The 26,529-nt window shown below is 45.1% G+C and overlaps 1 protein-coding gene across 6 annotated transcripts in view; it reads right to left on the bottom strand.

Moving 5' to 3' along the window:
- LOC144730748 (RNA polymerase II subunit A C-terminal domain phosphatase SSU72-like) overlaps positions 1 to 26,529 on the bottom strand; it is a 57,053-nt gene that overhangs the window by 21,179 nt on the left and 9,345 nt on the right. For all 6 annotated transcript variants that reach the window (XR_013587843.1, XM_078611477.1, XM_078611472.1 and 3 more), the window contains exon 2: positions 2,615 to 2,758. Coding sequence is in view for 5 of the 6 variants with exons in the window: in XM_078611477.1 (XP_078467603.1) it covers positions 2,615 to 2,758 (144 nt within the window). In the remaining variant the exon portion in view is untranslated. The remainder of the gene's footprint in view (positions 1 to 2,614; positions 2,759 to 26,529) is intronic.

The following is a 26,529-nucleotide window of genomic DNA, read 5'->3' as shown; positions in this document are numbered from 1 at the left end:
ACATCACGCACGCAAGCGATCCATCAACTCCGGATTACATCACGCGCGGCGCCGCAACCACGCTCGGGCAGGGGGTAAAAGGGGAAAAAAAAGGGAAAAAAAGGGGAAAAAAATGAAAAAAAAATGAAAAAAAGGGAAAAAAGGGAAAAAAAGGAAAAAAAAAATACCCCGGTGGAGAATCCACGACGACGCTGCTGCCGGTCGGCCCGCCATTGGTCGCGCTTTCTGCCGAGCGCAGCGAACGCTTTGTCCTCCCGTCCCCGCCGACTTAAGGTCACAACTTCCCAATCACTTACCCCGCCGCCCGGGAGTGCATCGACAGCACAAACACAACACCCCGGGGAGGGGGCGCCAATCGAATTCCCAACCGGCGAGCAATGAATTATGGCTATTAAGAGGCCCCCAGTGGCCGACCTATTTAACTGCCGCGAATAAAAAATCACTTAATATCGGACGAGCAGACGGAGGTAGACGTTGATGCAAGGAGATAAAAGAAGGGGAGGGGGGCAGAGATGGAGAGGAGGCGGGAGCTGTGTGATTGCGCGCCGGGTGGGGGGGGGGGTAGAGAGGGGACGGGATTTCGAGAGCGATGGGGGGCGGTTTTTAGGAGCGTGTGGCGGGGCGACCAGAGATAGGACTGGGGCGGTAATTGAGTAGCCCCGTTAGGCTGATTTACTTTAAAAGCCCCTGACGACCGCTCACAGTGTGCGATGACCCTACGACCCCCGTAAGTGGCTGGGCGGGGGCGAGTGCACACAAAAGCATCGACAGCGATATTAACTGCACCCTCGTGTGCTCACAACGCGTGTGACTTTGGCAGCGAGAGAACCGGTGCTCACCGCCAACCTCCTCCAGCCGGCATAGAACCCTCTGTTGGTTTTTTTTAGGCCAGGGGTGGGCAAACTTTCCTGTACACGGCTGGCTACGTACGGTGCAAAAGAAGTTCAGCATACATACTACACTACTATACGCTGCAGAGTACATTACACTATACACTACTTTACACTACACCATGATACTTGAAAACTGATTTCTTTGCCTTTCAAATACTTTTGTTTGGGCCATGCATTAACACAGACAACTCAGTTACTCCTGTCATTGCAAGAGGCCCTTGTTATATATCCCGGAAAATATTTCCCTCCAGCACCCAATTAGTGTGGTCAAGATGCTTGCAATGACAGAAGTGGCTGGGCATGGTGAAAACATTGGAAACGCAGTGTTGGTGCCAAGTCAAAACAATATTCATCCTCTCTAGTACCTGATTAGCATGGCTAAAACGCTTCCAGTGATGGGTAAATATTGTTTGCAGGTAATTTGTATGTAAATAGAACTTCTTTCACACTGCACGTAGCCAACCGTGCTAATCGGAGATGCGGGGGAAGGACAACAAATGTAACACGTAGGCTTTCCAAAATTATTAATAATATAGGTTTTTGGGTCAGATCGCGTTATTTATAAATGTGTTGTAACCCTCCACCACCCGACACGGCCAAACAGTAAAAAATGTGTCACGTTTTCAAAGGACAAAATAATTCCTCTCTTCAACACACCGGTGGGCTAAAGAAGTGAATTATTTTGTCCTTTGAAAAACTTTTTCAAAGGACAAAATTTCCTAGGGATGCCAGCTGCAGTCACGATTTGGACTGATAAGGCCATGAATTTAGAGGCTATGGTAAGACAGGGAAATGTGGAATTTATAACACCAGCGCAGGGCCTCTACTGTATACGAGCTTTTCCCCGTTGCTCCCTTGAGCAGAGAAAGGCTTTGATTTTTGGCTTCATTGAGAATTGTGATCCTTGTCAACTTCGTGTTACGAGATGGCGGAATGTCCCTCTAGAAATTGGTGAGCGGAGCATTACGGCATTTCAGAAGATCCATCAAAGCAGTGCTTCTTAACCTCTACTGCAGCCTTGCATCCCTTTGGTTTTCAATCGTAAAAAAATATACGTTAATAAATACATAGGTTTGATTAAACCAAGTAGTTGTACTTGTGTGTCCGTGGTTAATTTGTGTTTTCGATTATTTACCTTGTAAAAAAATATGGCCATGTCTCACACCCTCAGAAAGGGCATTTCGCACCCCCAGAGGGTGCGTGCACCCCAGGCTAAGAGCCACTGCCTTAAAGTGACTTCTTATCCACACTAGAGGGCGCACTATCCCAAATGCACTCCTAAATTACAAAAAAAAACATTGCTCATCACATGGCAGTCATACCAAGAGTTGGAATGTAGTCAAATTAAGCGAAGGATCAAATTTAAATGCCAGTATTTTGTTCAGCTATTGGTGACTAGCTATCAACTCGCTCCACCCCGAGAGCTTGGTTTCATCACAGGTAGCCAACCAGCAATCGAACCCAGGCGTTTATCTGTGTGTGCGAGCTAAGTGAGACAGAGTTAGACCTCTGAGCAGCTGTGTAACGTCCTTGGCATGGGCCCCCGTGGTGCAAGGAATGGAATGGAATGCCTCCCCCCTCCCTCCACCGTCAAACTTCCCCGCTCTTCTCAGTCCAACACCTTGGCAGCTACGGACCGTCCGTGTGCCCTGGTGCAGTTGCACAGCCTGTGTGTGCTCGGTGGCTAACGCCGCTGTCTCTGGAGCCCCTCTCAAGGATACAGGTCCTTGTCGCGCTGCAGAAGGTCCTGGTACATGGCGTCGTAGGGCGTCTTGAACTCATAGATGTTGGGTTTGTCGGGCGAGGGGCCCGGCAGCTTCACGTGCGTTCCCGTGCCGAACGAGCGCACATCGAAGCCCTTCTTGCTGCGCGAACACAAACAAAAAGACAAAGATGAACAAAGATCACCCCCCCCCCGCCGCCTATAGCTTTAACAGACTCTTGAGCGCCTATGAAGGCTGGCACGGCACACGACACGATTGGGGCTGCCCTAAAACATTGATTGTTATTTCTAGATTTGAATCTTTTGTGACTGCAAGGATTCATACTCTTAGTTCTTTCGGTAAAGTCACGTAGGTAAAAAATGAAATTAAAATTAATAAAAACAATAAAATCACGACGTTTCGGAGGCAACACAGATTTTTTGCTGTGACAGTTTCACCTGAAGACGGAAGCTTGTGTTGCCTCCGAAACGTCGTTTTTATTTTTTTTTATTTTTTTATTAATTTCATTTTTTACCTACGTGACTTTACCGAAAGAACTAAGAGTATTGATTGTTATGTTGATCGTCACGTAAAAAATCTACTAGATGACTGCAATGGTGAGAAGCTATGGGCTGCCGGTACGAAATCTGCAACGTCGAGAAGGCTACTCAGTGACAGAAACGTTGCCAAGCCACGATGCCGCTGTGCCTACGAGAAACGATGAGGCTGTCGGTAACGTTAACAGCAACGTTGACAGCCAATGTTGTGACGCTTCGGGGGCCGCAGTTACTTTACTCCGCTACGGGGCCTGCTGTAACGCAAGACAATAACGTTGGGAAGCTATGATGCCGCTGTAACGCAGACAGCAATGATGGGAGGGCGCGTGCACCTAGGTCTCCGTCTCTCTCTCTCGCGTATCTCGGTGCAGGGGAAATCCGGTGGTGCGCCCGCTCTCTCGCTTGCGTCTGAGAACAACCCGTCGCTGCTCATTACAGTCAATCGCACTGCAGCAAAACGTGGGCGTGTGGCGGATTTCAATTTCACGGGGTGAGAGCCGGGAGGCTGGGGAGGGACTGGGGGGGGGGTGGGTGAGTGGGGTGGGTGTGCAAGGGCGGTGAGAGAGGGGGAGGCACAAGCAAGAGGGTGGTGGTGGTTGTTGGTGGGTAAATTGTAGTGGTTGGTGGCTGTGACAATGGTGGTGGTGGTGCCCCCCCCCCTCCCCCCCCCGTGTGCCGTGCCGGCCTTCATAGGTGCTCGATAACAGCACTTGCCCCAACAGTCTGCTAAGGCTATACGGGGTATCTTTGTCTTTTTTTTGGTGGTGGTTGTGATGTTTAGTAGTGTGGGTGGTTGTAGTGGTGTTGTGGTGGTCGTAGGTGTGCTTATTGTTGCGGCGTTGGTAGCAATAGTTGTGGTGGTAGTGGTCTTGATGGTAGTGGTCGGGGTCGTAGTGGTGCTGGTGGCTGTTTTCATATATGGGTGGTGTTGATAGAGGTAGTGGTGGTGACTGTGGTAGAGGTGTTGGTGGTGGTAGGGGATGTTGATGGAGGTAGCCGAGTTATTGTTGTTGTGGTGGAAGCGGTGAAGTTCGTGACAGCTTATTCAGCAGTAGCTGTAGTGATGGAAATAGTGGTGGCGGTCATGTATGTACGTTGAACTTCTTTTGCACCGTACGTAGCCAACCGTGCTAATCGGAAGTGCAGAGGTCATAGTGGTCGTGGCAGTGGCAGTTGTGCTGGTTGTAGTGATGGTAGCAGAGGGGATAGCGGTTATGGTGGTTGTGGTCGTAATTGCGGTGATAGTTACAGTGAGTGATACTGTGTTGGCGGCGGTCACGGTAGCAGTAGTAGTATTGTGGTGTTGGCATGGTGGTGGCGGGGAGTGGGGTCAAGTTGTGCTGCTTTAGTGGCTTGTCACTTGCCATTGACCCATTGCGATTCAATTAACTACACGCGAAAATACGCGCCGCCCGATGCACAACACAATGCGCGGGGCAAACAGGTTTGAGATTCCCTCCCGCCAGCCACCCGCAATGTCTAACCCCCTTACCCTGTTCAAGCGCGGGTTCGTGACCTCCCTTTTCTCCTCTGCCTACGACTGTCTGTCTGTCCGTCTCTCTCTCTCTCTCTTTTGTACGTCCTTAACAGCGCCCTGCCGTTCCATCATCTCTCTTGGCTGCCCTCTGGCCTCTCTTCTACCAACCGCAACTGCGTTCTTTGAAAATAAAGGGAGAGAGGCTTCCCCTCCTCTGCTACGCTTCTTCATGTGAATGCCCCCTATTTAAAAAAAAATAGGGGGCATTTTTACGTAGTCTTGAAACAAGGTCACATTTAAACACGGGGTGGAACAATTCTCAATTCACCCCAACCCGCCACCAACCGCCCCCCACCGCCACCCTTCTTGGCAATTTCGTGAACCGTCGCAATTCGTGGTCACGATTAACGAGTCAGGAATCAAATTATTACGTGAAGCATGTGAGCTGTGTGTGTGTGTTACAACGTACGCCGTTCAACGCATGTACTGGTCAGTTTAGGAATTATTATTGGACCGATGCGTCGTTCCAACCCCCCCTCCCCACATTTAGATGATGCACAAATTGTAATTGACAGCCCCCCCCCCCATCTTTTCTACGAAAGATAAATCGGTGACCCCCTCCCCCCCCCCAAAAGTCCATACAGAAGCACTGGGCAGCGCTCAGCAGTGTTGGCAGCCCAGAGTCATTCGTGGAAATTCCACATTTCTGTGACAGGAGACAATCTCTACAAATGGTGACCAACTCAAATACCTTACAATCATCATCAACATCATTATTGTCATCGTGATCAGTTGCTTGCTCCTGGCCGGGACTTGGCGGTCTCCACGTAGACGACCACACGTGACCCCATGTCCTCAGAACAGAGGTCGCAAACGGGTTTTGATTTCTTACCCGTACCCGGCCGCACCAGGGTCGCAAACGGGTACCCGTACGCGTACCTGGCCGGGTACGGGTAGCCGGGTATCGGGTAGGGTACGGGTATCGGGTACCCTGTTGCGACCTCAGCCTCAGAACCTCCGATTAGCACGGTTGGCTACGTACGGTGCGAAAGAAGTTCAACATACTGTACATACGAGCAGCACGCCGCCACGTTGAGCACAGTCCAAGGCCGCGGTGTTTGAGAAACTAAACCTATATTTTTTTGTATTTTACCAGGTAAGGCCCACTAAGCTATATATAGCTCTTTTTCAGAAGCAACCCAGCCACAAATGATAGCGCAACTAAGTGGCTTATCATGTGGACATTGATAGCAGCCAAATACCCTTATCTCCCAGGTTGGCTCCAGTCCCGCGGTAGGCCAATGATGTTCGTGCGTGCGGCAGTTCTCAATGTTATTGGGCGGAGAAGGGATAAATTATGATGAACTGGGTCTATCAGGGCTCAGGATCATTAAATACAACCAATGTCGACTTCCCTGCAACATACGGTGTTCATTTCACCAACGGCAGCATGCTTAACGATGATGGGCTGAGCTTATATTTTATTTGCTAGCCTCAAGGTGTGCACAGAATACAGCCTACGACTGACTCGCCCCGAATCGCGCCCGACTTTGTCCGACCTCGCAAGCCAAGCAGAAGCCGGCCCGATTGGTACTTGCATGCAAGGCCGTCCATAGTGGGGGTGCGGGGCCCGGGGAAAATCACAAAATGTGGACCCCACCCTCCTACCCCCGACGCCTTCACACTGAACCAGACGTATTACTTCTGACACCACGACGAAGCGTGGGGCCCGGGCGGTCGCCCTGATTCACCGCACCAGAAAGGGACGGCTCTGCTCGCATGGGAGACTGCCAGCGAATGCCAGGTGTTGTAGGCTTGGGCTGCGAGGTTGCAAGGAGAGAGCAGTATGGCAATGACATCTTGAATCTATCTGTATGCAACATTGAATGTTTATCTTTTCTCATGTTGGATTTCCTCCGGTGTCCTACCGCATGAAGCCAAACAATCAATAATGGAATTGGACCGGCCAAACATCGCAATGTACGACCCTCCGACGTTTATGCTGCGGTCAATACAGAGTATGAACAATTATAGGTGAGAATATGACTATTTCATATTATGCAATAATTTGCGATCGTATAATGCGCGAATCCCCGTCATTCACAGACCATTGGTGATTCGCGGACCGCAAAAAACCATGATCCGTAGGGAAGTGGCCAGGGCCAACCCGGCGCTGCAGGAATGGAGCTGCAGGGATAACGCGATGGTAACATAACTACGGGATACCTTTCTTTTTTTTTGCCCGTATAAAAACAGGATGAAAAATCGGAATGGGTTTTACCCTCTCTGACAATAAAACAGGAGTTGTGTTAAGATGCTCAAACACCAAATAATGATACATTTTGCAAGGCATCAGGTCCGCATTAACCACACATTACTTGTGGCAAAACATGCAAACAAAAATGCTCTGGTAATATATGCATTGGCCTACGCCAGAGACAGCCTTCTTCATGACCTTGTTTGTATGGTAAGATGCTTATTATTTAGCATTTTTATTTTATTTCTTATGCTTTACGTCTCACACACACACTAGCTGCGTTGATATGATTTGTACAGTATAAAAGGATGTTTATACTTTTTAGACTTGGGAATCAAGTCTAATATTTTTTTCCCCAAGAAATATATTTATAACACAGATAGATTCATTAGGCAGATTTGCTACGAGTCTAGGAAATACTCGTCACCTCAAAATACGCAAAATACATCAAGATTCACTTCGCCGTGCCACGCTTACCCCTGCAATCTGCAAAATTTTGCACAGATACATGTAACCTCGCGGCCAATTCCTCCAATAATCCAAGACACAGCGCGTCGATGCAAAAAAATGTTCGCCGATTACCTGTCTAACCTCCGAGGAGCACCGCGGATTTCAGGATCCGCGACATGATCCCCCCCCCCTCCCTAGCAAAGCACTTTATTGGATTGCTGCTGGATATATATATGTAGATTATACGTGCGTTTGTGTGCTTGTGTGTGTATACGTACGTGTTTTATCTACACATTACGGTGGCCGTAATTTGGGCTCCTACAAGCCTCGGGCGTACGCAACCAAATCCTTGGAATGCAGAGTCATCGTTTATGCTCGCACGTATGAAAAGGCTGGCTCAGCAATTGCAAATCTTTTTAATGCTCGTTTCATAGGTAATGTTGCTCAAAACAAGCCAGCCACTCAGTCATTATCTTAATGACCAAGGACCATACATCACAGACCGACTGCTCTGGCAGTCTATGATCTAACGATCACATCACAGCCCATTCCGTCAAGAGTATTATTATTATTATCATAATCTACAAACCTCAAAAATCCAGCTATTAATTCTAGATTTGAAGCTTTCGTGACTGCAAGGATTCATATTGTTAGGTTTTTTCGGTAAAGTCACGTAGGTAAAAAATTAAAATTAATAAAAGTAAAATAAAATAAAGGTAAAAATAAAAATCACGACGCTTCGATTGCAACACAAGCAATCATAATCAGGTAGAAATGAAATAGCAACAAAAAATTCTAACCAAAAATCCAGCTATTAGTCTATCATTGCATCGTATATGAGACCTCCGATTATCACGGTTGGCTACGCATGATGCGAAAGAAGTTCAACATACACACGTACGTGGTTGTATAGGTCTAATGTTTGAACACACCGTCAAAGATTGATCTGCCAGTCTGTTGTCTAGAGACTACCAACAGTATTGTCCTCGCAATAACGGTGATAACGTGTGTTGGTCTTGTGAGTGTGAGATGATCAGAAGGTGGCAATACAGCAAAGGATTACTGAACCTATTTGTGCAGAGCTTTGAGCATGAGCCCTTTATATGGAGGGAGGATTACTCTGGATTCTCTGTTTTCCTCCCACAAGTCAAAAACAGTAATGGAATGGGCCAAACAATTCAATACATGACTATCCTGCAAGAGTTTGTGAGGCTTTTCCTGCGTAGAGAAAGGGCAATATTATAATTACAGAGGCAAATGTATATGCATAGTGACAAGTGTGTATGCTTAGATGATGGTACAGGGGCTGCAGCGAATACAATAAAATATAACAAAATAATTTTACAGCCATCTTCTTGGTTCTTTCGGTAAAGTCACGTAGAAGGGAAGTAATAAAATAATAAAAACATAATAAAATAAAATTCTCACGACGTTTCGGCCACAACACAAGCAGCCGTCCTCAGGTGAAGAACAGAGCTGTCAGAAAGACAAACGTCGTGAGAATTTCGATTTAAAGCTTTCGTGACTGCAGGGATTCATCTTCTTGTCAAGGCGCCCTTCCTCCTCTAACCCAGCTTAAATATACGCTGCCAATCTTGGTGGTGCTCATTCAGACGTTGTCTTTCCGACAGACCTGTTCTTCACCTGAGGACGGCTGCTTGCGTTGTGGCCGAAACGTCGTGAGAATTGTATTTTATAATGTTTTATTTTTATTATTGTATTATTTCCCTTCTACGTGACTTTACCGAAAGAACCAATAAGATGAATCCCTGCAGTCACGAAAGTTTTAAATCATTTTACAGCCCTTTGTTAGCAAGCTCCTGGATGAATGCCTCCCGATGCTGGGTTGGTCATCGGGGTTATTTGACTGTACCTCACCAAATTGATTGGCGTGGGTTCGTGAAGTGCGGAAGGGGCCCAGGACCGGTTCGAATATCACTCGCCACTAATGCTGGACATCAAAAGGAATCAAACTTCGGTCATCGGATTCTCAGCGCGGAGCGCTAACCACTGCTCCATCGACCTTCCCCCCCCCCCAACCCCAAATTACAATAGATCCATTCATTAATTTTTTTGCTGGGTTTTGCAATTGAGTGCTTGAGTGCCTTAATAGGGCCACTGGTGTCAGAGGGAGAATGCGAGCGCATGGATCAATGTCAGTGTGGGAAGCGTCGCGTTGCGCGCACGACACGCACAATTACAGCGTTTTTCATCTTCCGCGCGTTCGCGGGCCCGGCCCGGGACAACCGGTGTAGACGACAACGAGCCGATGGAGGGATAATCCTGACGGTGAAAAGTCGAAGGGATTTTCCCGCTCAAATGAGCATTGGAGGCATTGGTGATCACCTCCTGTTTACAGCCCTGAGCGGTGGAGGATTCACATTCTCCTGGCGGGGGCGAGTTTCGTCGTGAGAAAAAGCACCATTGACTTACAGTGAGGGAAAAAAGTATTTGATCCCCTGCTGATTTTGTACGTTTGCCCACTGAAAATTTTTTTTATAGTCTAGAATTTTAATGGTAGGTTTATTTGAACAGTGAGATTAGGAGCACTCCCTTTAAGAGTGTGCTCCTAATCTCAGCTCGTTACCTGTATAAAAGACACCTGGGAGCCAGAAATCTTTCTGATTGAGAGGGGGTCAAATACTTATTTCCCTCATTAAAATGCAAATCAACTTATAGCATTTTTTATAGTCTATAATTTTAATGGTAGGTTTATTTGAACAGTGAGATTAGGAGCACTCCCTTTAAGAGTGTGCTCCTAATCTCAGCTCGTTAACTATATAAAAGACACCTGGGAGCCATAAATATTTCTTATTGAGAGGGGGTCAAATACTTATTTCCCTCATTAAAATGCAAATCAACTTATAACATTTTTGACATGCGTTTTTCTGGATTTTGTTGTTGTTATTCTGTCTCTCACTGTTCAAATAAACCTACCATTAAAATTATAGACTGATCATTTCTTTGTCAGTGGGCAAAATCAGCAGGGGATCAAATACTTTTTTCCCTCACTGTACCTCACAGAGTAGTACTCTCAACTAAAAACTAATCTATTTTTTTTATTTTACCAAGTAAGGCCCACTGAGCTGTATAGCTTTTTCAGAAGAGACCTAAGCCACAAATGATAGTTGAATTAAGTGGCTTATCACATGGACATTTAGAGCAGCAGCCAAATACTCTGAAGCGCATATCGATTCTAAATGTGGAGGGGAAATCCGGAGGACCCAGAGCAATATCCACGCTACCACAGGGAGAGAGACAAGCAAACTCCAAATATACAGGCATCAGGGTCAAGACTGAACCCACGACCTCCTGTATACCAGGCAGGGTAGTTAACATTTCACCACAGTGGCGTCCCTTTAAATATCTCTAAATGTAATTCAGTAGGGGTTGATAAAAAAATATAACCACTTTGATGAAAGTCAAGAGTAATTGTCCTTTTGTATTAAAAGTTGCTAGGGTGGCTCATGGGGTTCAGACAATGTCACAACGCTGAGGCGGCACTGCTGAGATCTCGATTCAAATGAAGAGTTTCAGCCTCCCGTGATTATTACACTGGCCAACACACTTTTCTGGCACGAGGTATTCCAACGGTTTTAATGTAATTTTGGGGTGCTGATTCCAAATCTGGCACCAGTTTTTGTCTATCACATCAGATTTTTGAGATGTCAAATATTGCATTCTCAATAAAAACTGCGGAAGAAAAATATGAAATAAATGTGGATATCTACATAAAATGATATTATAAACACACTATCCTAAAAATACAGCACCATATTTTAACACTAAAGCAGTCACTGACTCGCAACAACTTGCAATCATAAGTGACAGAGTTAATTTCGGGTAAAATCAATGAAAATGGGGTATGCCGATAGCATAAAATGAGATGTGATAGAGGAAATCTGAGATCAGATTTGGAATCAGCACCCTGAAATTAGTCTAAAACAGCTGCAAAAGTCCAGGCCAGAAAAAAATGATTTTTTTTTGTTGACCAGTGTTATATAACCCTTTGCTGTCCCCCCCCCCCGCCTTAATTAAACTGGGTTCCCAAGTGTAGTGAGCGAGGTCTCTGCCCGATTACCAATTACTGCACGAAAACATATCATATTAAATAAGGATTCTCAATTAAATTTATTTTAGCTCTGAGAACTAATCATTTTGAGTTGATTGGCATGAGACTGCCGATTAGATTTGTAACTATTTTTTTCTCCCCCCCCCCACCCCTGTTATTTGTGCCCATTCCATTTGGATCATTAACCCTTTTGCGCTAAGAAAACGACCCTGCAGAAACAGTTGTCACAGAGCTACCACTGAAATCCCATCAAGTGACCTTTGGTCCGCACAAGTAGAGGGCAGCAGTTTCCCATCCGCTTTGTCATTGGCAGCAATGTATATCGCACTATCGCATGACAGTCAAACTAATATATATTTTTTTTATTCTCAAGAGCTGGAATTTATCCAAAAAGCAAGTAATGGTTTTCTTTGTGCAGTCACTGGCGATGGAGCTGACACCATCAAGTCGCCTCACTTGAGAAGCGAAAAAATGCTGCCCTATGCTCAAAACAGAATACAGTGATACCTCGGTTCACGAACTTAATTCGTGAACTGACTCTGGTCGCGAACCGAATTGGTCGTGAACCGAGGCACATTTTCCCATAGGGTTCAATGTAAATCCGGTTAATCCGTTCTGATCTTTTTTTTTGGTTTTTGAAGCACAAAAATATGAAACAAATTACAATACACATTAGTACTGTACAGTATAGTAATGTCTAAAGAGAGAACACTAACCTTGCTTGAGATGACTTCAGTAAGCACTCAAACGGGTGAACTGTACAATACAGTAAGTACAGTATTGTACAGTACAGTAGTACAGTACAGTACTGTATGTGCTAAGAAGCACACCAAAAAGCAAAAAGTCACTGAAAGTGTCTTCACAGTACTCACAGTACTTCTTTCTGCGTCTCTTCTTCTCTCCACGATCTTCCTACAGGAAGTCACGACCATGTGACAGCCTGGAAATTGCATTAAAATGGCCGCGACTCCTGTTCGTGAACCGAAGCGGAGTTCGTGAACCGGAGCATATTTTTATGAACTTTTCTGTTCGTGAACCGAGTTGTTCGTGAACAGAAGCGTTCGTGAACCGAGGTATCACTGTACAGTGATCCCTCGTTTATCGCGGTTAATGGGGACCGGAACCCCTCGCGATAGGTGAAAATCCGCGAAGTAGGATTGGCCCCCTAGGAATTTCCGTATATGTGTGTGTGGGTACCAGAATGTTTAAAATATGCATATTTATACTTTATATATATATTTTACTTAAATCTATTTAATTATAAAACCTTAATATTATACATGCACTCTCTCTCTCTCATGCGATACGTATTATGGTGTTCTACACTCACCAATGACAGTAGTATCTTGAGACTTGACTCCAGTAATGACGACGACGACGATGACAATGACGACGATGACAGACCTGTGCAGTTCGATGAACGTGATGATGAATAATGATGATGATGGTGTTACTGCACAGGTATAATGAGGCCTTTAAATCAGTTTGAAAAATCCGCAATGCATTGAGGCCGCGAAACTTGAACCGCGAAGTGGCGAGGGATTACTGTAGTTTTATTTTGTGTGACCAGGTGAGAACTCAAGCCAGCAGGATACAGGGACTGCTCTGCTGATGAACGTTCGACTTACAAACCTTCAGAGATACGGACAAGCCTGTCTGTTTAACACGTAGGCTTCCGCGACCAATATTATTCATAATGAAGTTTTTTGGGTTAGATCGCGTTATTTATAAATGTGTCGTAACCCTCCACCACCCGACACGGCCAATCAGCAAAAAAGTGTCACGTTCACAAAAGACAAATAGTTCACTGCTTTAGCCCACCGGTGTGTTGAAAAGTGAACCCACAACATTTACAATTTTTGAGTACAACGTTTCGCTGGTAATTGCATCCAGCATCATCGGGAAATTCGCCAGAATGGTGAGGCTCTGCTCTTGCTTCCGGTCTTAAATAGATCAGCAGCAGGGTGACGTCATCATGGATACATTTATAAATAACGCGATCTAACCCAAAACACTTTATTATGAAGCCTGTCTGTATTTCCAGTTGCCTGTTCGGACTGAGAGTCCTAAGTTCAACTGCCGCGCAATAGACGGCGGTGGTTGTTCGGTGTCATTACCCAGCATTCCCTGCCTTGGGCCGCCGCCATTGTCTGTTGTTGTGTTGTCGCTGTGCCGTTCCCTACGACATTCTCTGTGCTTTTCGCGAAGATGATCAACCCCCATCATGTCTCAGAAGCGTAATAGTGGTGGAAGTGTTGAGGTGGTAGTAAGAAGGGGCGCATTATTATGATGGAAACTAAGGCGCTGTGAGTGGTGAGACGTTCATAAACATTCCGCGTGCCTTTTGTGATAAATTGTTCGACAATTTTAAAGGATCAGGAGCGAATTATGCAAAACATGTGAAAGGTTCTGTGCCAATGCAGTCCACGTTTGTTAGTAAGAAAAGAAGCATATGATTGAAGAGATGGAGAAACTGTTCAGAGAGTGTGGCTAGAGGACCAGCATCAGGATTGTATGCCTATAAGCCTTATTTTAATTTCGGAGAAGGCCTTGATCCCAAACAACATGTTTGGAATCGACAGGAGTAAAGTTGCACTTCCGATCAAATTGATTTACGAACAGACCTCTGGAACCTAACTCGTTTGGAAGAAGAGGAGTCCCTGTAGTCTCATTTGCAAGTGGCCTGGGACATGAGTTTGCCATTAGGGGGCAATAATTGCGATGTCGAATTACAACTGAGAAATTTGTGGGCAATTTTTATGAGTTGTAAGTTGGCATTTGATGCCAGCCCTCTCTTGCGAATGACGTAATGGGAACTTTAACGGCCACTGTGAAGCAGATGGCACGTAGTATTATCGTTGTTATGCCGACAGTAACAATCATATTACACCCGAAGAGAATTAATAATGAAATAGAGCAAAGGCAGACATTGCACAATCCCATCACGGAGCTCTCCTATGACCGGATCACTCAGAATGGGCCCGATCTCATCCGATCTGGGAGGCCAAGTAGTTTTGAGCTTGGACAGTGCTCGAATGGGCGGCTGTCATGCACAACAGGTTGTTATGGGGTTATAAACTGCGGGGGGAGGGGTACGTGGTGGGAGGCAGACTGAAATGCAGTCAAATCCAGTGGATTAAATGTTCTATATATCCACATCTATGCTCCCCTCCTTTACCAACCGGCCACAACCCACACTGCGTGTCAAGGCCCTCATTCAGCAGTGGAGCAGAGGTCGCAACCGGGTACCCGCTACCCGTACCCTACCCAATACCCGTACCCGGCCGGGTACGGGTACCCGTTTGCGACCCTGGTGCGGCCGGGTACGGGTAGACCGTGAGTCACTGGTGAGTAACCGTTTGTCACTCGTTTCCCAACGTCTTGTCTCTTCTCACAATTCAAGTTCCTAGAATCAACCCACCCGCGCCTGCAACATGGCTTCATCCCAGAGGTCGCAATCGGGTACCCGATACCCGTACCCTACCCGATATCTGGCCGGGTACGGGTAGCTGGGTATCAGGTAGGGTACGGGTACCCGTTTGCGACCCTGGTGCGGCCGGGTACGGGTACGGGTAAGGAATCAAAACCCGTTTGCGACCTCTGTGGTGGAGTGACACGTGCTGTACAAATATGTCACAGGCATCAGCCTCCTCGTGGAAAAAAAAATCACAACCGATGACTCAAAAAGGCAGTGTGAATCATTTTACACCCCCCTCCCCCAGCCCCAGAGCGCATGATAATTATTATGGGCAGAGCCATCATCCCACAACCGGGACTTGAACACGCAAATCTTCCCATTGGCGGGGTTAGCGGAATCGCCAGTGCAAGCCTTGGTCGGACGCGATTAGGCGCTCACGTGACCAGATTGCCCTTGCATCCGCGAACAGAAGGCCGTGATTTTATTAATCGGGTTAAGTTAACGAGCTTGATCATTGACGCAGACCCAAGCTGCGCGTGGACCGTCTGCCGCCCCGTCACCCGCCCCCACTACCGCTCCAAGTCCTATTCACATCACAGAGCACTCAATGGTTGAGCACCTCCAGATACTGTGGAGATAGAAGTACGACAACAACAACAACAGGTTGCTAGAGGCTACGGCAGCAGTAAAAAAATTAACCCGTAAAAACTAAGTTTTTCACTATAAATCCCTTATATGCGTGGCATCGGGGCGGCTAGAGTCCTCTCGTCCTCTGGCTTGAGATGGCTGCCACCTATGGGTCAGATGATTGTGTGCCAGCATTAACCAATTGGTAAATAAATATTTAAAAATTTTCCCCTAAACAGTGTAAAATTTAGGACATTTTTTTCACGAAAATTCATTGTCACGCACAACGAGTCTGTGTGCAAAATGTCAGCTCGATTGGATCACGGGAAGTGGGTTAAAAAACGACCGAAAGGTTTGCACGGTCCTAAGCAAGCAAGCGAACTTAATATAAATATTTAAATAAGTATAACCCGTAAAAACAAAGTTTTTCACTATAAATCCTTTATATGCGTGGCAGCGAACTTAATATAAAGGATTTAAAAAGATATTCACCTGTGGAGGACGCGGGGATCGATCCCGCGACCTTTGGCATGGGAAGCGAGGGCGCTACCAACTGCGCTACTCCGCCACGGCCTGTGGAGGGGTTACGCTCTGGGCTCTTATACTGTGACGTTCAGCCAAAGCCATGAATGAGTTCTATTTGAATATATGTAAAATAACATTTTTTTGCCTAAAAAGTGTAAAATTTTGGGAATTTTTTTTCACGAACATTAATTGTCTCGCACAACGAGTCTGTGTGGAAAATGTCAGCTCGATTGGATCACGGGAAGTGGGTTAAAAAACGACCGAAAGATGTGCACGGTCGTAAGCAAGCAAGCACGCAAGCACGCAAGCAAGCAAGCAAACTTAATATGAAGGATTTAAAAAATCCACTGTTGTACTGTGCTTCGATGGTTCCCCGCTTTCACCAACCCACACGGTTGACAGAGGAGAAGTATTGGTTTAAAAAAAACCCCGTGCAGCATGACATGGCCCTCATCCAGCAGCAGATTGGCAAAGGGATCAGTTTCTTCATAGGCACAATCACCACCGACATCCAAAGAACATGTGGCACCAATAACTTTATCCAGCCCTTTGCCAATCGACTGCTGGATGAGGGTCCTTCCATGCCGTGCAGATTATGGAGGGGTTATTTTGACCATACCTCACCATACTGGTGAGTGGGTAAGTGGAGACCATACCAGTGAGTGGAGTTGGTGAAGCAGAATGGGTGTACGGAAGTGGTTAAGATATCACTCGTTATTTTAATAGCTCTCCGTTCAAAACGATGGTCTCAGGTTATTGGTTCCATAGACATTATGTCACTTTGGGGTAATGGTGCGTTTGCCTGCGCTGCATTTCAAGAACATTTGCTCCGTCTAATGTGAATCGCACAATCCTTGAATTTAACGGCGACGCCCATCCCCCCAAAAAATCGTGACCTTTCTTCAAATCGCGGCACAGTGAGAATTCTTTCAGATGCCCAGGAAGCAATACTCACCGAGATGACGCACTTAATATTGTTCTCAGGGCTTCGGAAAATTTCCGTGCAGAAAAGAGTGGAGAGATTCTATGGTTATTGTGGTATTAAAAACAGAAATTATGATCCTTGTTTAGGCTCATGAATCTCTTTCAGGAGGGGCCTGCGAATGTTTTGCCCTAGGGGGCAATGATTGCAAAGTATATTCCAAGTTAGTAATACGCGGGTACATTTTCTAATCTGGACCACAAAGCCGGCACAAAACCGCCTACTCTTGTGAATGATATCACGGGATCTTTAACATCTACTGGATACATCTTCTTGGTTCTTTCGGAAAAGTCACGTAGAATGGAAATAAGAAAGTAAGATAATGTTTTATTTCTATTATTTTATTATTTTATTATTTCCATTCTACGTGACTTTACTGAAAGAACCAAGAAGATGAATCCCTGCAGTCACGAAAGCTTTAAATCGAAATCTACTGGATAATACACCTGCAATATTAACCAGGGAGGTTGCTGGGTTTGAACCATGAACCTCTGCAGCAATCAGCAAACGTGCTCCTGCGAGGCGATGTCATAACCCAGGTCATTACGATAATATGCTACATCATGAGATGCATAACCCAAGAATCATAAAATATTTCTTCTTGGTTCTTTCGGTAAAGTCACGTAGAAGGGAAATAATAAAATAATAATAAATAAAAATAATAAAATAATTCCCACGACGTTTCGGCCACAACCCAAGCAGCCGTCCTCAGGTGAAGAACAGGCATGTCGTAAAGACAGCGTCATTCAGACGCTGTCTTTACGACAGACGGCTGCTTGCGTTGTGGCCGAAACGTCGTGAGAATTATTTTATTATGTTTTATTATTATTATTTTATTATTTCCCTTCTACGTGACTTTACCGAAAGAACCAAGAAGATGAATCCCTGCAGTCACGAAAGCTTTAAATCGAAACGTAAAATACTTTTTTTTTTATATATATGATCATATCCTGATTATCATTGATATTTTTTTCTTCAAGCATTTATTTTATGAGAAAATAGCTAGGAAATAACGAATGCAATTAAAGTTGTAAATAAGTAAAGGGTGCCGCGGTGGCGAGATGTTAACTACCTCGCCTGGTATACAGAAGGTTGTGGGTTCGGTCCTGACCCTGACGCCTGCTGTAAATGTGGAGTAGTTTGGATATTCTCTCCTGTAGTCGCATAGACATTTCTCTGGGTCCTACGGTTATTCCCTCCACATTTATAAATATGCCTTGAATAGTATATTGCTGATATAAATTTCCACACGATAAGCTACTTCGTTGGGCTATCATTTGCGGCCAAGTCGTTTCTGAAAAAGAGCTATTCAGCTCAGTGCGCCTTACCTGGAAAAAAATATATTAACCATTCAATTACTGCTTTGCTATGGGGTTTTCAGGGTGAATTGATGGCATGCCAATTGTATGACGTCGTCATTTTCGTAGAATAGTTCACTGGATTTTTTTCTTCTTCATGTAACCGACAGTATATGCGTTGCGAGTGCTATCCATTGTAATGTTACTCTTACAATATTAAAACACGAAAAGCGGGCTTATGTGGAGTGGACTGCGATTGAAGCTTTTTTTAAATCCTTTATATTAAGTTCACTTGCTTGCTTGCGCGCGCGCTTACGACCGTGCAAATCTTTCGGTCGTGTTTTAACCCACTTCCCGTGATCCAATCGAGCTGACATTTTGCACACAGACTCGTTGTGCGTGACAATTTATTTTCGTGAAATTTTTTTTCAAAATTTTCAACATTTTAGGAAAAAATAAATTATATTTAATTACCAATTGCTTAATGGTGGCAGGCAATAATCTGACCCATAGGTGGCAGCCATCTCAAGCCAGAGGACAAGAGGACTCTAGCCGCCACGCATATAAAGGATTTATAGTGAAAAACTTTGTTTTTACGGGTTAATTTTGTTACTATTCACGCGCTTTCAGATGCGCTTCTGCGGCCATCTGGAACGTTCTTCCTTTCAATATTAGCAAACGACTTGCAGCTACGCACTTTTAAATTTAGACTGAAAACTAATTTATTTAGAACTGCTCTTGTACTCTTAGGTTTTTTCGGTAAAGTCACGTAGGTAAAAAAATTTAATTAATAAAAGTAAAATAAAACAAATAAAAAAATTCACGACATTTCGGAAGCAAAACAAGCCTCCGTCTTTAGGAGGCTTGTGTTGCTTCCGAAACGTCGTGAATTTTTTAATTTGTTTTATTTTACTTTTATTAATTTAAATTTTTAACCTACGTGACTTTACCGAAAAAACCTAAGAGTATGAATCCTTGCAGTCACGAAAGCTTCAAATCTAGAATTAACTGCTCTTGTGTTTAGTTTGTTGTCCTTCCCCCGCACCTCCAATTAGCACGGTTGGCTATGTATGGTGTGAAATAAGTTTAACGTACATACATTTGTACTCGTAGTCAAAAAAAAAAGCACAAGAAATGCAAAACACAATTACAAAGTTATAGGACGGCTGATATTGAGATAGTCGTCATATCGTGAAATCAAAATATCGTATTGCGGAAAATTACATTGAGGCCACCTTAGAAGATGCCTGCGACACTGGGTAAAGTGCACAGGCGGCGCGAGACACGCGCAGGCGAAGGAAACGACGACCTTCATGACGTCGCTATTTCAGCGCCGATCGTGAGCCACGGCTCGGCTCACAGGCTTGGCTCTCGGCTCAAAGCCACCGTGCTCAACTTGAGCCGGCTCTCGAACACGGTCCGAGCCGTGCTCTGTATTCCGGAGGCTGAGTCTGAGCCCCGGTAGCCACACGGATAAGCCGCTCACGCACGCCGCCTTTGAACGCAGCTGTGGAGCGTTAGATGCCGAGCCGAGCCGAGCCATGCCCAAGAATCAGTGTATTTTAGTAATAGGTTTTTACCCTTTCAACTGGTACAAAAACTGACACCTTTATACAGGGCATCATGTTTGCAATAACCACAACACAAGCAGTCAAAATGCAAACAAAAAGAAACAACTCTGATGATGATAATGATATGCACTGTCCTTGAAGTTGATTGGTCCACACCCGAAACAGCTTTTCTTAGAGCCTAGTCTCCATTGGTGTTGGACCAGATGACGCCAAAAGGCATATCATTATCATCATCAGAGTTGTTTCTTTTTGTTTGCATATTGACTGCTTGTGTTGTGGTTATTGCAAACATGATGCCCTGTATAAATGTGTCAGTTTTTGTACCAGTTGAAAGGGTAAAAACCTATTACTATATTTTGCCACTGGTAAAGGAGGTCTCATAGTGTAAATCAGTGTATTTATTTATACCGGAGGAATCCATTGAGCTATAACGATCTTTTTCACACGTGTCCATTAGGGGCAGGTCAGGACGTTACGACAACACACAATACAAAAACACACGATAGGAGTTCAAAATATAGCAAAAGTAAACAAATCACTTAAAATGCTTATACAAATAAAACTAAACTAACATTTTCTTACCACATAAGGCCCACTGAGCTATCAGATTATTTTTCGGAAGCGACCTGGCTAAGTATAGGGCTCGAAGAGACCACTGGGAACTGAAAGCAATTAAAGAGCTCTTGAGTGCGTGGGCTGGCTAATTGGAGCTCTGCTGGATGCTGACGAGAAAAAAAATGACTTAACAATCAACATTGTCCTTCAAAAGTGATATCATTAAGCCAGATGTGGCCCGCGTTTGCCGGCCAAATAATTAACCTCCTCCAATGGCAGCTTTGTATTCGGGAGTTTGCACAATGCCCTTCAGAGATACATCGGCCAATCACCGAGTGCAACGGCCCTCCGGCAATAGAGCCTTGAGACTCGGCTAAGAGTTTCAGGATAAATCATGGGTCCTGGTACAGTATGGTGAAACGCCTTTTATACGCGCCGATATGGAGTGCCGGGGGGGTGGGTGGGGGGTGAGAAACTGTTATTGGCAATTATCTGCACAGAAAAGCGATAAAGTAGACAGAAGTGGCACCAACAATTGCCCTTTGACAATCCCGATGCTGGATGAAGGCCTCCCCCTCCGGCGCGTCTGTCAAGGATGAGATTGTAATTTGACTATACTTCTCCGTGATTGTTAGGGTGTGGTTGATAATGCTGGGAGCGGCGGGCGGAGGGGGTAAGCCCAAGAAAAATGTTGTTTAATACATTTTTCCCACAATCAGGGTACTGGCATTTGGGAGCATGCGGCAAAACGCTTTCAATTCCACGCGACCGAACAGATGCCAAGAGTCTGGAGAAAAGACGCTGCCAGGCCCTCTGGCTTACATCCTTGAAGGATCTGTCTTACAACAGCCGCTCATGCTGTGGCGACTTGGGAGAAGTTTACCACATGCCTGTCTCGCCAAATTAGCCCACGAAGCTGCCCTGTGCCGAGCTGATTACTCATAATAAACGTTTTTGGGTTTAGATCGCGTTATTTATAAATGTGTCGTAACCCTCCACCACCCGACACGGCCAATCAGCAAAAAAAAGTGTCACGTTGACAAAAGACAAATAGTTCACTGCTTTAGCCCACCGGTGTGTTGAAGCGTGAAACCACAACATTTACAATTTTTGAGTACGACGTTTTGCTGGTAATTGCATCCAGCATCATCGGGCAATTCGCCAGAATGGTGAGGCTCTGCTCTGGCTCCCGGTCTTATATAGAGCAGCAGCAGGGTGACGTGTCGGGTGGTGGACACATTAATAAATAACGCGATGTAACCCAAAAACGTTGATTATGAATAATATTGGTCGCGAAAGCCTACGTGTTAAACCGAGTTGATTACGTTAAAAAGCATACGTCTGTGACCGGACTAAGTTAAACTAAAAACGAAACTATTTTTTATTTTATTTTACCAGATAAAACTCACTGCGCTGTTTCGCTCTTTTTCAGAAGCAACCTGGCCACAAATGATAGCTCAACGAAGTGCCTGATCATTACGTGGAAATTTATTGCAGTGGATCGATCGTGACTGATGACGACGGAGAAAATAATGGAAATACAATCACGCGGCACACGCATGAGATCCGGTGCTTTGTAGAGGAGGGTTGGTGGATAACGCAGGGTTCTAAAGCTCCCAAATCTGGTTGGTTGCATAAGTGGTCGGTAGATGGCAGGGCAGCGAGTGGATCCTTGAATCTACGCGTACGGACCTTTGAGTGTTTTTTTGTATTCGTTGTATCTGCTTTGCTATTTGCATTTCATTTCCTAAGGCAGGGCTCCCTTGAAAAGTATGTTTCGTCTCAACGGACTCTCAACTAGGTTGTAAATAACGATTACGCGCTTATCCCCCTTGGCGCGTGTGGGTTTTTTTTCTAGGTGTTCTGCTATCCACATTCAAAGTAGTAATTGATCATTATGGCTGGACCCCGTGGTACCAAATAATACAAATTGGCCGAGGCAATTAAATATTTTATTTCTGGGACACAATTTTTTTCCAAGGGGTGTAACTTAACTCCGCGACTGGGGTACCAATCAATCCGAAATCGGTGCCACTCCGCGATGTCGAAACGCAGCGAGGACGATTGCGCTGAAACCCTGAACGCTCTCGGTACGCACCGTAGCGGTGCATCATAGTGTACAGCTCGTCGAGATGAGTCGATTGCCACATCGCCGACCATCAACAGACTAAAAAAAAATTAACCAGTAAAAAAAAGTTTTTCACTATAAATCCTTTATATGCGTGGCGGCTAGAGTCCTCTCGTCCTCTGGCTTGAGATGGCTGCCACCTATGGGTCAGATGATTGCCTGCCACCATTAAGCAATTGGTAATTAAATATAATTAATTTTTTCCTAAAAAGTGTAAAATTTTGGAAAAAAATTTCACGAACATTAATTGTCACGCACAACGAGTCTGTGTGAAAAATGTCAGCTCGATTGGATCACGGGAAGTGGGTTAAAAAACGACCGAAAAATTTGCACGGTCGTAGGCGCGCAAGCAAGCAAGCAAGTGAACTTAATATAAAGGATTTAATGACTGCATCACAGGCATTATGCGAGAGCCGGGGTATCGCCATGAGGTTGAATTCTCCAAACGTCCCAATGCAGAATCGGAGAGAGAGAACCTTGAGAACTCAGTGAAGCTTTTTTTTATACATTTCTATCATTTATGCGATTGGCCACACCAATTTAATACAGCTTCTGTTCAGCTGAGAGTACACGGAGCAAAATGAGCATCCCTTGAACGAGGTGCCTGGGATTTTTCGATTTCAAGCTTTCGTGACTGCAGGGATTCATCTTCTTGGTTCTTTCGGTAAAGTCACGTAGAAGGGAAATAATAAAATAAAACATAATAAAATAATACAATTCTCACGACCCATCTTCTTGGTTCTTTCGGTAAAGTCACGTAGAATGGAAATAATAAAATAATAAAAAATAAAACATAATAAAATAATTCTCACGACGTTTCGGCCACAACGCAAGCAGCCGTCCTCGGGTGAAGAACAGATCTGTCAGACGCTGTCTTTCTTATTATTTTATTATTTCCCTTCTACGTGACTTTACCGAAAGAACCAAGAAGATGAATCCCTGCAGTCACGAAAGCTTTAAATTAAATTCTCACGACGTTTGTCTTTCTGACAAACCTGTTCTTCACCTGAGGACGGCTGCTTGCGTTGTGGCCGAAACGTCGTGAGAATTATATTATTTAAATGTTTTATTTTATTATTTTATTATCTCCCTTCTACGTGACTTTACCGAAAGAACCAAGAAGAAGAAGTGCCTGGGGTTAAAACGTAGAATGTTAACACAGCGCTGGCTCAGCACGTCCATTACGAGCCCCCCCCCCCCCCCACGAGACGACCAACCGCCTCGTTACCAAAGACCGCGATAGAGAAAATCGTAAACATTTCGCCACTGCCCTCATTAACAACGGCCTTCTGAGAGAAAATTATATCGTCGCGGGGCAATGTCTCTCTCCTTCGTAGCATATTGTTGCGGGCAACTTTTTGGATGCGCTGCATGTACACGCGCAGTCGTTGTTTGTCGATTCACTGCTGGATGAGGGTCTCCCGGTGACGTTGCGGATTGTGGAGGCGATCTTCTTGGTTCTTTCGGTAAAGTCATCACGTAGAAGGGAAGTAATAAAATAATGAAAATAAAACATAATAAAATAATTCTCACGACGTTTCGGCCACAACGCAAGCAGCCGTCTGTCGTAAAGACAGCGTCTGAATGACGCTGTCTTTCCGACAGACCTGTTCTTCACCTGAGGACGGCTGCTTGCGTTGTGGCCGAAACGTCGTGAGAATTATTTTATTACTTCCCTTCTACGTGACTTTACCGAAAGAACCAAGAAGATGAATCCCTACAGTCACGAAAGCTTTAAATCGAAATTGTGGAGGCGATTTGACCATACTGCATCACCACGCTGGCCGGCGTGGGTTGTTGATACAGTCCAAGAATGGATGCTGCTGCACTGTCGTCAGATCACAACGACGGAGCCCTGCAGTTGCAGCCTGTAACGCCCGTTTCGTTATGCACGTTCGTAAACCCTATCAAGCGCTGTCCAGGCTTAATTCTGCTTAGCTTGATAATTGTTTTTTTACCCTTCTATCTGGCAACAAAACTGACACCTTTTTTTACAAGGAGTCATGTTTGCATTGACCACTATACCTGCAGCCATAATGCAAACAAAAAACACAACTCTGATAATGGATGCACTGTCCTTGAAGTTGATTGGTCCACACCCGAGACAGCTTTCCTTAGAGCCTAGTCTCACATGGTGTTGGACCAGATGACGCCAAAAGGTGTCAGTTTTGTTGCCAGATAAAAGGGTAAAAAACCAATTATCATATTTTTTACTGGCAAATGAGGTTCCAATGGTGTAAATCTGCGTATAGCTTCTTAGTTTGAATCAGGTCCGGCGCCGTTGCGAGTTACTTGGTCATGTTGCCGTATAATTTGTTGCACAATCATTTGTTATAATTGATCCACTGATGGACTTTACAGGGTGAGAATCTGTTGGAATTTTTTATAGTCTCTTTTTCAAGGTTCGCTTTGGTCAATAAATAATGTAATATAGGCCTAATTCACAAAGACTAAACAAATCAAGTTAAATTAGAATGTCACAACAAGCTCACAGGATTTTGATGAAAATGTAATATTCTTTAACATAGGGGGAAATTTTGCATAAAGCAAAATTAATAAAAATGTATTAAAAAAAATCATTGATAATGCAGTATTAACGAATGTGTTAAAAAAGCAGATGTTTTAAACGCTTTCCAACAAAGGTTTAAAGCATTTATGCATAATCTCTGTCCAGTGGTCTGTCCGTCGTGGGGAGGCATGGTAACTCTCGTACAGATGATCCAAGATGAACGAAACTGGAATACAAACTCGAGTTGCTTTGAAGGACTTACCCCATTGAAAATAGGCCAAGTTAATCAAAAGGGCTGTCCAAACACCCCTGACACATTAAACCAGAGCAAAGACGACCAGTTCAACATATGTAGACGCATTTTGCACTGACAGCCACCACACACGTGAGAATTGAAACTAATCGTTTCTCGCGCGCACCAAAATTCGATGCGTGCGTCGTAACCGTGAAAATCTTTTTTTAATCGATGTGTGAACAGTAAGCTCCCTGGCTCTCAGATTATTAATTCTCCCTCAATTATACGGCGGCGTTTCTGGCTGCTGTCGACGACGGCGACGACGTATCTTCGCAGCCAAACAGCACGCGGCCACAACCCAAACAAGTATAACCCGTAAAAACTAAGTTTTTCACTATAAATCCTTTATATGCGTGGTGGCTAGAATCCTCTCGTCCTCTGGCTTGAGATGGCTGCCACCTATGGGTCAGATGATTGCATGGCACCATTAAGCAATTGGTAATTAAATATAATATTTTTGTCCTAAAAAGTGTAAAATTTTGGAAAAAAATTCTCACGAACATTAATTGTCACGCACAACGAGTCTGTGTGGAAAATGTCAGCTCGATTGGATCACGGGAAGTGGGTTAAAAAACGACCGAAATATTTGCACGGTCCTAAGCAAGCAAGCGAGCGCGCAAGTGAGCTTAATATAAATGATTTAAAAACACTTCGGAGAGCTGTACGGCACAACTGCGAATACCTACGCAGCAGCGAGCTCTTTCTTGGACGTGAAAGAAGACAGCGAAATGGGAACGGGGGGGGGGGGGGTGGGACGTTAGGCGGTACACGTTTTGGCGTGCGCAGCTCGGTTTTTTGCGCGCTCCAGTTTAACCGCGGTCGGAGGGAGGGAGGGAAGGAGGAGGGAGAAAACTCTGCCTGTGTCAGCGTAACGGCGACGCGAGCCGTGCTGAGCACACACGGAGACGTGGCGGCAAATAAATCACGTGGCGGCCAACAAACCGCAACGACGAGGTGGGCGATGCGGCCGGGGAGAGACGGGAGAGGCGGGGGGGAGGCGGTGGGTCTCCGGTGGCCGCGGTGGCCGACGCCAATCAGCGGTGGCACGCTGGCTGGATTCGCCTCGCTTAGGAGCGCCGTGCCGTGCGCGGCCGTGTCCTTGCGTCGCAGAAACAACCTTCGTGCGAGGGTTACCCGTTTAAACGTGTTCCGGAACACAAGGTGATGTGGTCACATCGGCTAAGTCGTGACAGAGATGACAAGAAATGGCCC

This window comes from Lampetra planeri, chromosome 36 (assembly GCF_965212315.1).
Source record: "Lampetra planeri chromosome 36, kcLamPlan1.2.h2, whole genome shotgun sequence".
Classification (NCBI taxonomy): Eukaryota; Metazoa; Chordata; class Hyperoartia; order Petromyzontiformes; family Petromyzontidae; genus Lampetra; species Lampetra planeri.
The sequence above is the reverse complement of the archived record's forward strand: the minus strand, read 5'-3'. Positions and strand labels throughout refer to the sequence as shown.